The sequence below is a fragment of the Hyaloscypha bicolor genome, assembly GCF_002865645.1.
Source record: "Hyaloscypha bicolor E unplaced genomic scaffold K444scaffold_165, whole genome shotgun sequence".
In the NCBI taxonomy this organism is placed as follows: domain Eukaryota; kingdom Fungi; phylum Ascomycota; class Leotiomycetes; order Helotiales; family Hyaloscyphaceae; genus Hyaloscypha; species Hyaloscypha bicolor.
In genome coordinates, this window is record NW_020194667.1 from 377,018 (window position 1) to 388,712 (window position 11,695).

General features: G+C 47.4%; 3 protein-coding genes across 3 annotated transcripts; 1 reads left to right on the forward strand and 2 right to left on the reverse strand.

The window, feature by feature from the left end:
- Positions 1-2,815: 2,815 nt before the first annotated feature.
- On the forward strand, positions 2,816-4,133 carry K444DRAFT_635689 (uncharacterized protein; the record flags this gene model as incomplete). The annotated part of the gene is made up of 2 exons (XM_024883901.1): positions 2,816-3,962; positions 4,027-4,133. 2 exons carry the CDS (start codon positions 2,816-2,818, stop codon positions 4,131-4,133), a joined length of 1,254 nt encoding a protein of 417 aa, XP_024729639.1.
- Positions 4,134-5,809: 1,676 nt separating this feature from the next.
- On the reverse strand, positions 5,810-6,816 carry K444DRAFT_704011 (uncharacterized protein; the record flags this gene model as incomplete). The annotated part of the gene is made up of 1 exon (XM_024888076.1): positions 5,810-6,816. One exon carries the CDS (start codon positions 6,814-6,816, stop codon positions 6,133-6,135), a length of 684 nt encoding a protein of 227 aa, XP_024729640.1. The 3' UTR covers positions 5,810-6,132.
- A 1,204-nt stretch (positions 6,817-8,020) lies between these two features.
- On the reverse strand, positions 8,021-10,345 carry K444DRAFT_646934 (glycosyltransferase family 3 protein; the record flags this gene model as incomplete). Its single annotated transcript, XM_024885269.1, has 5 exons — positions 8,021-8,135; positions 8,194-9,749; positions 9,796-10,071; positions 10,122-10,219; positions 10,270-10,345. The coding sequence occupies 5 exons, from the start codon at positions 10,343-10,345 to the stop codon at positions 8,021-8,023; spliced, it is 2,121 nt and encodes a 706-aa protein (XP_024729641.1).
- Between the last annotated feature and the right edge of the window lie 1,350 nt (positions 10,346-11,695).

Consider the following 11,695-nt stretch of genomic DNA (forward strand, 5'->3'; position numbering starts at 1 on the left):
CTTTCTCCTTTACCCTCCTATTTATATATCTATTACCAAATCTGTCCTCCTTTATAATAATAAACAGATATTGACTAGAATGAATAATAAAGCTAAGGTTCGCCGATTAACCAAGTCACTTATACTAGGGCAGGCAAAGGAAATAAGCTTTGAGGATATTGAGGAGGTATAAGCAGCGCATCTATAAAGAATGATATGGAGTGGATGGAAATTCGTTCGGGGTGGCATATACGAGAATAACTCAAGAGAGTGCTCTATATTTAACATAGTATCCCTGGGCATGGGCAAGGGAAGAGCCTCTCGAAGGAGGAGAGCGGCCAGAATGGGTTCGATTCCCTAGTTAGGTGGCCACCTGGCCAGGCGTAGTATATAAGAGATAGAGTGGCCGGGGTCCTCCTTTCTTAGACATTATCCCACCCACGAAGCACTGTTGGTGGGACTGCTTTTGTATATATTGCAGCCTGAGGCGCGTGCAACTCTCCTCTCTTTAGCCTGAAAAACGTACGAGCTAGTAAGGAATCAAAAACAAGAACTTGCCATCTGTAAAGAATGATATTAAGGTTAAGGGGAAGTGTGGTCGGAAGTGTAAGAGTGCTGCCTAGAGCTAGATGAGCTAGAGGCGGATGAGCTAGAGCTAGAGCTAGAGCTAGAGCTAGAAGTTGCGCAGATGATATGAGACTGTTGTATGAAAGAATAGAGAATTGTTTCTCATTTCCTTTAGTTCGGATTTGGTTTTATGGGGGCAGGAAATCGGATACAATTAATAACGTTTGTAGCATTCTCGGCGTAATAGATGAAGATGGAGTTATGGTCCGCCTGCAAGTCATTAGCAAGCAGTCTTTATATCGAGGCCAGACTCTTAACTTAACGATCTCGCAATAAGACGAAAGCATACCGTCTGAGAAGCCTGCACCACTGCGGCCTATTTGTTGCCTGATACAGTACCATTTCAACTCTCCACTAACCTCGCCAGCTCGTGACATCCTACCTATATATGTGTGTGTGTGTGTGTGTGTGTGTGTATCCGTACATCTGCGCGGTGCGCAGCCGTCTCATACAGGTGCCATAAGGAGTTCGACTTGCATCTACTCTCTGCAGGCAGAAACTGCGCAAATGGCTGGTACCTTAAAACGTCTTCATTAGAACTGCTGCTTCCGTTGCCTGACTTCATTAATACTAACCTAAAATAGTGGGATGATCCTGAGTGGCGGTTCTTCTTCCACTTGGTAATTCTGGTATATCTTGCAAGGGATATACTCTGAGGCCTTAATCCAGAACTGCCGAGGGAGGTTGGCCCACGTGTCCTTCCACTATAAGTGCTTCTGCTCCCTATGCTTGCAACGGTCGCAGGTCTCTAGTGCTACCTTCGGGTTCCGTTTATTAATGGTGTGAGTTATCTGAATGAAGCCCAGTTGATTAGGCTGTAACTGGTACAGATGGGACAGGGACCGGAATATACTCCGCTGTGGTTCGTGCAACAGGAAGAGCAGTGGTTTTGGGCGGCTGTGCACATCTTGTCTCAAAGTATGGGTGGAAATAGTTTATACCAGCGATCCTCCACCGAGGATTAATACGAAGACAGCGGCATAAAGTATCGGGAATACAGGGCATTGGGAGACTTTTAGGCTCTCCAGCGTATAGATCAAGCTAGCAAACTCGCTACAAGGCCCTATATTTCCAGGCCCTTCCCCTAAAAGCAGCATTTACGCCTTCGACAAGGGCTACCACACCTTTTCAGGGCTTCTTCCCTGTACTTACAAGGGAGCCTTCGCTAAAGGGGCCTATTCCTTCGTCCGGCAAGACATAGTCCACGCTAGCAAGGGGGCCTGGCTCAGGGCGAAAAGGCAATAGATGACTAATAAGTTTATAAGCAAAGGGACGACTTTCCGGTCTGAGCCAGGCCCCCTTGCTAGTATAGACTATGTCTCGCCGGACGAAGGGATAATAGTTGCTTGTTTGGCATCCGAGCGCTATGGTTGCTCTGCCCTAAATTCACACCCTATAGAGCACTAAGGGTCAAAATGCCCTGTATTCCCGATACTTTATGCCATTGTCTTTATAGTAACAAAATACTATATATAATTTTCTCTTTTATTATTTAATAAGGTTTTAATTAAATTTATTTTAACTTAAAAAAACTATATATATTATTAATTTAAGTATTAATATAGCTAGTATTTTAAGGATTATAACTTAGTTATATAACTCGGAAGTAATAGGATATATAAGCAAGTAACGGGACACGAGTATATAACCTTGTATTATATATATACGGGCCTTTTTTTTTTAGATTAGACCCAATTAAATATAGCAGATTTAAGAGAAGTATATTAATACTATCTCTTTATCTAGTAAAATATAGTTTATACTAGTAAGGGGGCCCGACTTAGGGCGAAAAGGTAATTTATAACTAATAAGTTTCTAAGTAAAGGAACGTCTTTTTGGCCTGAGCCAGGTTCCCCTTATTAGTACGGATCATGTCTTACTAGACAAAGGGATAATTAGAAAGTTAAGATTAAAAAGAGAGCGGATTAGTTATAAATTAGGCAGGGACTAGAGAATATTATAATATAGAGTTAAAAGCTTTTCTTAGTATTGAAATCAAATACTGTGAGGCTATTTTCCTCTACCTTGTATCTATATACTAGGAACGGAATTCTAGACGAGAAAACCCAACCGTGGGTGCTTATAATATACCCGCAAATCGAACCGAGAACACTTTTCCTTATAATCATGTTACCTTCTTATATATCGTCTCCAAATCTGGATCTATTATCGTTATTGCATCTCGGAAGTCGATAACTTATTATTACCCATGTTTTTCTTCAAGTTTTCCGTCAACCGCTCTCTATTCCTGCGGATTTCAACTATCTGTATTATACTACTAAGCCTTCTGTGTCCCTCTGCTTGCCATGGTTCTGGCGTCTCTAGTTCTCGCGGACGACAATCGACATCGACAGATATAGCAGTGTCTACTTCTCGAAGCACAAGAGCGATTAGTTCGACCAGTAGGGTGCCTTTAGTTTCGCACAATATATCAACCCCCTCTAGTTGGTCTACATCGACCCTTAGTCGAAAGCACCGAGAAAGCAATAATGGTGGAACTATATCAGCTTTAGTCTATAATAAATCTACAACAAGTCAACGAGCCTATACACCGTCATCTTTGACTACCAGGGGAACTACGTCAACTTCAATCCATAATAAATCCCCAACAAGTCAGCGAGCCTATGTATCGTCAACTTTGACTACTATACCACCGCCTCCTCCGCCTCCTCCACCTCCTCCACCTCCTCTGCCACCTCCACCTCCGCCTCCAGCCTCTCCACCTCCTGCCACTCAACCTACGTCACCTCCTCATAGCACTACTAGCACATCAATTCCGACACCGACACCGATACCGTCGACAGAAATATGCAGTAAAAGTAGTGATTGCGAGGGCTCATCATGTTCACTCGAAGAAGCCCGATCTCTCCAAGATCTAGCTTTACCTGCTTTGTTTAAGCGTGAGATGGCGGGTCCAGAGAATTACGGCGGCGATGTGACTAGATTTTTCTTAACAGAGCTATATAGGGCAAGGGTACGCGGGCAATTATTGGATATTATGAGAAACGGGGGAGCGGACAGGCTAGAATATTTTCGAGAACAGGATCTTACTACTGGTGTGACTAGCCTTTTTGGGTGTACTTCGATTATTATTATATCAAAAGGAGCCGTATGGGTATCGCATTGGTGGGAAGGTCCCTTTTTCCTCACAGCAAATTTCGATCAATTTCGAGACGGCGTCCTTACACCCCTAATTAACGGAGCTGGATCGGAAAATGGGGACGACGGAATGCCGGGCCTTGGCGGGCTCACCGGCCCTACGCAACCCTTTGAGCCCTTATATGAGCCTCGAGCCTTTATTATGTCCCCCAGGGTACGAGATGGTCACGATACTTTCGAATATGCGGGTAAAATCCGTATGATAGAACTTATGCTCCAATCCCTATTTCCCCATATTCAAATTACAACATATATGTACAGTAAGAATACGATCGGAGCGAAAAGTGTCAGGTCACCTCTTGGGAAAATCCTTATTCAATACAGTGCTACTGAACCAGGCTGTAAGAGAAAATACAGGATTTGGGTAGAGGCTCAGGAGTTGCTTGAAGAGTCCTGGCCGGCAGCTGAAGGACTACCGAATATTAGTTCACAAGATGTGAATACTTGTGGGAGCAGTTCGACAATCGCCTCTTCTGACTATTCTACGAGTAGGAGCAGTTCGACAATCACCTCTTCTGACTATTCTACGAGTAGGAGGAGCTCGACAATCACCTCTTCCGGCTATTCTACCAGCTTCTATGCCAGCACCTCTACTAGCAGTTCTCTGGCAGAGGTAGAGACGATGAGCTCATCCCAAACGATTTCGACCACAATTCCGGCGGGTGCTACACCATGCCCTAGCTCAGGAGATTTTGATTTTCTGCCCTGCCCGGACGGTGAAGACCAATCTATCGCAGTAATGGAAGAAAATCCAGTAGCTAGCGGAGATGGTTTTGCGTATAACCTGTACTCTGCCTGTAACAATGCTCCAGTTACTGTAATACTCAACTGGCCTAATGGCACGGCGTTAATCAAGACATTAGGTCTTGTAGTCAACGAGTTTGATACACCTGGAAATCTGGAACCATGCTTATTTTGGACCGTGGCTACTGCCGTGGTCACGTGACTACCACTTAGCTAGTATTGGAATGGAAGTTTGTGTGATTCCAGATCATGCTTTTGTATGTAATCAAGTATATACGTGGAATCACGTAAGCTCGGTCGAGCCTATTAAAGGGCCCGAACGTGTAGGAATGAAAACGTTGCGTCCTTTTCAGTGTGTCAAATGATTAGATTAGATTAGATTAATGCCCTAAGTATGAGCGCTGTAATTTAGCGATGTACGTACTATCCCTTCGTCCGGTGAGACATGTCCACACGCTAGCAAGGGGGTGTGCCGCACTGAACAGGGGGGGCTCGCCTGGCACAGGGAGCATAATAATTATGTACCTTTGCATATAAATTTATTAGTAAGCTACATCAGTGGAATGAAATCGCGTCCAGCACTCCCCCACCTTACACAAGTTTACCTTACAAAACACACAACCCCCAATAGAGCGCTTTGCCCTCCCTTCTATAGCTTTCCCAAGGACCTTTTGGCATCTTTGTTTATATAAACACCATGCACAAGTGCCTCTAGGGCGCTTATCCCAGTAATGCAAGTGCGGGGCATCGGGATTAAATACCCTCCTTCCCCCTAACCCCACTCGCAAGCTCTCTAGCTTTGCCTTCTCAGAATACCCTAATAGCTTACAATAAAGCTCGATTCTGAATTGCAAGTGCGTAAGGGGACGTTCCTCCACTGTACTTAATCGGTAAAGCCTGTAACCATTTATACAGGCTACCTCGATTAGCCAGTAAAACAAGGGCCACCAATTCCTAAAGGTAGGCTTGTGACTCTCATATACTTCCCTGAATTGGTTTGCGAGATCCACCCCTCCCATATATTGATTATAATCATCAATAAAGCTAGGAATCTGAAGCTCCTTTATTGGCATTTCGCCAAAAACCTCCCGTACGATTCGCCCATTTGTGGACGTCTTTGCAGGACGTTTTCTTTCCTTCACTCGCCAGTCCTCCGCTTTATCCACGGTATGGATATTACTTAAAGCTAAGACAATACTATTATCTTGCCAAGCTAAGCAAAGTACATCCTGAACCACTGCTGCAAGCAAGGTATTCCATTCTAGCTTTGTAGCGAACCGATTTTTGATTGCCGATAATTCTGGTGGAAATAGCTTGTACGGGCGAGTAGTATCTACTGCACCAAATTTACAGGCTCGTAGCTCTGAAAATAAGGGTACAGAGGTAAAGTAATTATCGAGGTATATTGTAAGGTAGTGGCGTGGAAGGGAAAGTGCCAGATTTCGTACCAGAGAACCGGTATTTATAAGGGTTGGATAGAGAGTCATTTTTTGTAACCCCTTCTCTCGCGAGCTCCAAGTCCAATTATATATATATCTATGATCCGCAAGCCCGTAGATTTTATACCCTTGTTTAATCGGCTTTTTGGGCATTTTGTATGTATGTAAGGATCTAGAATAATAATTAGCGGGGTAGCGGGGTAATAAAAATGGGGGAAACGCACCTGCCAAAGCACCGTACCATAAGTTCGTCAATACTCACTTCAGATGAAGGCGAGTAATATACTTGACAAGAAGCTTGTATAGACGAAGCAAGAGGTTCAAGCTTATACCACCAAAGCTTATTATTTGGTAAGTAATACCCATTTTGCTCGTCATTTATAGGGCACGAAATATGGCAATACCGCTTGATTTGTTCAAAGCGGCAGAGCGATATATGGCTTGTAATTGAGTGTAGAGGACCTTTATTAAAGTCTGAATTCCAGTATATCTCAATTTGAGGCTCATCGTGTACTCCCATATATATAATAGCACCGAGAAACACGTGTAATTCCTCCAGAAGTAAATCTGTCCATTCTCGTACCCTCTCCTCCTTTATATGTAGCCTTTGCATGCTCGTATATCGATTGGTATTTGTAGTAATTGTCTGGAAAAGCTTGGGAGTAAAGAACAGGCTAAAGTAATCGAACGGGCGTGGTTTTCGTGGAAAATCAGGAGGTAGAATCGCTCTTGCTGGCTGTCTAGATTCGGGTTGGAAAGGCTCGTAGGAAACGTCTGTGATTGGTCCAAGTTTGTGAAGTATATTTGCAAGTGATTGGGTGGTTTTTAGCCCATTAGGCTCTGGTGGTGGGCTGGAAGAATGGTCCATTGCTGGCTATGAGCGCGTACTAGAGGGGCATTACTGGATGCGATTTCATCCACGCGATGTAGCTTACTAATAAATTTATATGCAAAGGTATATAATTATTATGCTCCCTGTGCCAGGCGAAGCCCCCCTGTTCAGTGCGGCACACCCCCTTGCTAGCGTGTGGACATGTCTCACCGGACGAAGGGATAAAGGCCCCCCTATTCAGGGTCAGAGCGCTGTGGTTACTCTGCCAGCAAGCACTAATACCCCTGAAGATCGCCAATAACCTTGCGAATGCCTTATATGGTGCTTTCAGGGCACGACGCCGAGGAACTTTAGGGCATTACAGCGGGCTCAGTCCCTATAAATATGCGCTATAGGGCAATTTTGGGTCCAAATGCCCTGTATTCCCGTCACTTTCTGCCCACTATCTACGTATCTCTTTGTACAGCTGCTACTGAGAACTGGCAGCCTGTCTTTCGGGTCGCTGTCTGGTTTTTACGGCCGTGTGGTAGTAGTTCTTTGGGTGATTATCTGGTGGTGGAGGCCCGAATCGATCGTAATTATAGAATATCTTCGTTCCAAGGCCATTGTTGATCTTCTTGGACCGTCCAATTGCAAACGGATAGTGGTACTGTGCATTAAAGCCAAGCTAGACGATTTTCATCTGGTCTTTCTACTATAGTTAGCACTTTTCAGGAGACCACCAAACAAAGGGTGTTTAATTATGCCACCTATTTCCGTTGGATACTCTGGTTTTTAGTGAAAGAGATCATTGCTGCCGAATTTCAGCTGGTGGTTGCCGCTTTCTGCTTCGCGTCTTGGACAGTAATCCCTGAAAGTTCAGGCATGGGAGAGGTCGATCACAAATACATAAATTCCGCCCTCTCTCTCATTCTTCCCTATTTACTCTCTCTACTCTGCTTCAGACGACGAATATCCATCCCTCTACCCCATTCTCTCTCTCTCTCTCTCTCTTTCCTCCTCATGACCTCGGCAAAAAACAATAAGAAAATACAACCAATGCATCATGCATGCATGCAGCGCAAAAAGCAATTTAAAAACGAGAGAAAGCAAAGTGTGTCTTGTACAATCACATGATTAGGTATCATCTCCCCTTCATCCCACCCCCAGTGCATCAATTCAACCACTTCAATCCTTCCAAAAACCCGCCAGCAGTCAACGACTCAATCTTCCCTCAGCTCCTGCGTTCGCTGCTCGGGTATCATGAGCCACCATTCGTAATCGGCAGCGCAGGCTCAACCGGGCTCGTCGGGCCCGTGGGTCTCTTCGTCCTCAGCGTAAGCGGGAATGGGTACTCGTCTGGATCTTCCTCTTCTCTGCTCACCATTAGCCCCGACTCACTCACCACTCTCTCAAGAACAGAATGAAACTTACGGCAACTTCCACGCAACATAATCCTCGGTACTCAATCCCTCTCTGCCCTCCTGCAAGCTAGCAAAATCACCAGGCGTCATCATCCCACTGCGATCTCTCGGCGAGCCTGGAACAGAGAACGGTCGACTGATCTTCTGCTCAACACCAGGGATGAAATCATCCTCGTCTTCGCCGTCGAAGGAGGCGGGGTATGCTCTTCTCAGTGCGAGTTGGCGAGCCTTGACGTACTCCATGCCCATTCTCTTCCAGTCCAGTAGGTCGCTGAGTCGCTCGGTGCGATTCCGTTGGTTGATGCGTTGACGGCGGGATTTCCCGGCGAAATCGAACATGAAGGAAGTGAGTTGGTTGACGGAATCGTCGACTCCCTTCATACGTCGGTCCACGATGTAGATTCCGTAGTCGGTGGAGTTCTCAATCAATTCCTCCATGTAGCAGCCGAAACCTGAGAGGTTGGTCGTGATGCTGGGAACTCCCATGACTGTACACTCTGCGGGAGTGTAACCCCATGGCTCGTAGTAAGAGGAGAACACACCAAGATGAGTACCTCGAACGAACTCATCATAATCCATTGGCAGAACTGGGTTTGCCGAGTTCAAGAACTCGGGGTGGAAAACAATCTTGACGCGGTCTGATGGGTGGTTGAAAAGCTGGACTCTTCGGATTTGGTTCAAAATCGGATCCTCGGCATCGTTTGCCATGTTGTGGGTAACAATCGGAGGAAGGCCATGTCTCTTCATGGCGAATAACCGTCTTCGGAGCAGAATTCGGTCCTGGCTGGTAATGAGATCCTTTGCATCAGGCATTGGGTCCCCATCGTGCCATTTGAGAGCGCGCTCAAAGATCCGCTTGCCAACACCCCTTTCAATAACATCAACAGTATCTCGTAAAGACTTGATCACAGCTTGTCCCTTCAAAGCTTCCACGGTTAACGATTGTGTTTGTGCGGGCATGATGACGAATGCGACAATGGTCATTTTCGAGCCGGAGGACTTCAGTCGGTGGTTCAATCGTGCTAATGACTCGATGAACATATCAACACCCTTGTTTCGGTATTCGTATCGACCTGCTGTGAAGAAGTAAAGGGTATTCTCGGGATCAAAGTCGTTATGTCCGTAAAAGTGCCCTCGAACGAAATCGTGAATCTTCTCCTTTGCCTGTTGATGTAAATTTTGGAATTCGTGCATGGCCGAAAACTTCGTAACATTGAGACCGTTGGGAAGAACACCATCTGGCTTCCGCTTCAGAAGATGCTCGCTTTCGTATGCCGTGATGTGGGAGACAGTGGTGAAAACATCGCAAGAGTGCGCAGAAGCCCGTTCAATGCAGTATCTGTGGTAGATGCCACGCTTTCCAGCCTCCGCATCCACATCAAAGTATTGTAGGTTGTTGTAGAAATCAACTGAACCGGCGCAGAGGTATCGACCGAGGAGAGTAGCGTGGGTGGTGAAGATGGTGGTGACATCGATTCGGCGCCTTTTGCAGAGTGGGAGAGCTACACCGGATAACCATTCGTGGAAGTGTGCGATGACGGCCTTGGTCTTTTCGTGTGCAACGAACTATCGCATGTTAGCTCGTTCCCAATTGAGCTCTGGATGTGCTTACCTCTCCTAAAAACCATGCAACAAGATATCCAAAGACTACCGCCTCGTTGGTCTCGTCGTCGCCGGGAGGAGATGGAATTCCAGCCGTGTTCCACAGGTCCGCCTTCCACTCGTCGAGGAAGCGATATGCAGTCTTCGTATCGATCAGCAGAACTCTTGGGGCGCCTTCAATCAACCAGCGACCATATAAAATGCCAATTCCTCGCGCTTCCATAGACTCGATTGTTGCGGCCAGTTGGGGATTCGTCGGTGTTAGGGCTTCGACCTCGACAGCGGCCTGAGATCATCAGTTCATGTCCCCGGAGCTTAACAGGGCTCCAGACTTACCGATTGTTTATTGAGAGGCCCAATAAGTGTGTATCTGTCGCCATATTCTGCGGTCGTGACGGGAGCCTTGGATTTGATGACGGAGTAAATTCCACCGACTGGGGTGGCGTCAGGTCGCACATACTTCAACGGTGCTGGTGCTACATACCTCGGTTGGCGACTTCTGTGGCTATCTCGAACAGATAGTGGTTCCGGATGTCTCTGTTTGGGTTTCCTTCAGACATCTCGTTTCGGTTGCAGCCTTTTGCGGCGGCTTCTTTGGTGGTCTGATGGATGTTGAAGGAGGGAAGACGGACGATGGCGCAATCGGCAATCTCAAGTCTGGATGTGAGAAAGCAGCTTCACGACCTGATTGCGAGGAAAGAGCTGGTGTTTGCGATCTCCTGTGGTCTCTCGAAGGGAGTTGGTCGGGGACGGAGCTCTGACGTTCGTGGGAGCTTTCCCTACATGATAGGTCAGCTTTCCACCGTCGGCGAGTGAGGGCGAATGATCAGACGAAGGAGAACTTTACTTACCGAGTCAATTGCGCTGGAAGTGGGAAGTGAGTGTAGTGCTCTTGCTGTGCAAGACGTCGGCGCAGTCGGGACGGGATCTCTTATTTATTGAGAGAGAGGGGAGAGTGAGGGAGGGAGGGAGGGAGGGAGGGAGGAGTCGGGATGAAGCTGTTCAGAGTCTGTCTGCTTGGCCTTGAATTCGGAAGGCTGGCGTTGGTGGTGTTGTTGGTAGCTCCAGAAGGCCCGCGCTTTGCCCCAGGCTTTTCCGCAGCAGCCCATCATTCGCCGAATCTGTGGACGGGGCGGCGAGCTGTTCCCTGTCGCGAAGGCTCTCGCTGCCCATCCCTGCCCATCCCTGCGCGCGATGACCTCACACACGCAACCATCTCGCAGCCAATTTGCGAGGTCGCAGAGGCAGCGGCGAGCACTTCCAACGGCACGATGCGGGGTTGAGAGCGAGGACCGTCGTCGCCGAATGGGAGGGGAGCGCGCTGCACAGATTTCAACAGTGGGCCACTCCCTCCTGCGGCTTCCTCCTCCCCCACAGCCGAAATGCGCGCTGCTTTTGACTCTGGCTTGGCTTGGCCATTACTGTATTATTGCATTTCCTGGCAGCGCAGCGCGGGCTGAGTGCACCATCTCCGCGATTCCACTTTTCCAAGTCAAGCTACTCTACTCCTAAGGCTGCGGTCCTGCTAACGTTGCCCACATCACATGATGCGGTCCTGGAGCGGGGTCCAATCTCCACTGAGTGAGTTGGGGGCCAATCTTCACCTCTCTCCTCCTCTCCTCTCTCTCTTCACGCTTCACTCCGTTTTCCATATATTTTCACTGCTTCCATCTGCTGCGAATACTTCACCCCCCACCCTCGATACAAATTTTCTGCCCCTCAGATCGGCCCTCGCCACGAGAATAACCGGCTGTTGAGAGGTCTCGCTCCAAATTTGGCCCCGTTTCTGTTGACTTGGACCCCTGTTTTGGGCGTCCAACATTTTGGCCGAGCATAATTACGAGCGCACTAGGGGCGAGGCGAGGGTCTGGCCACCCCATATGTGCGGCCTCGCCGTCGAAGCCCTCCCT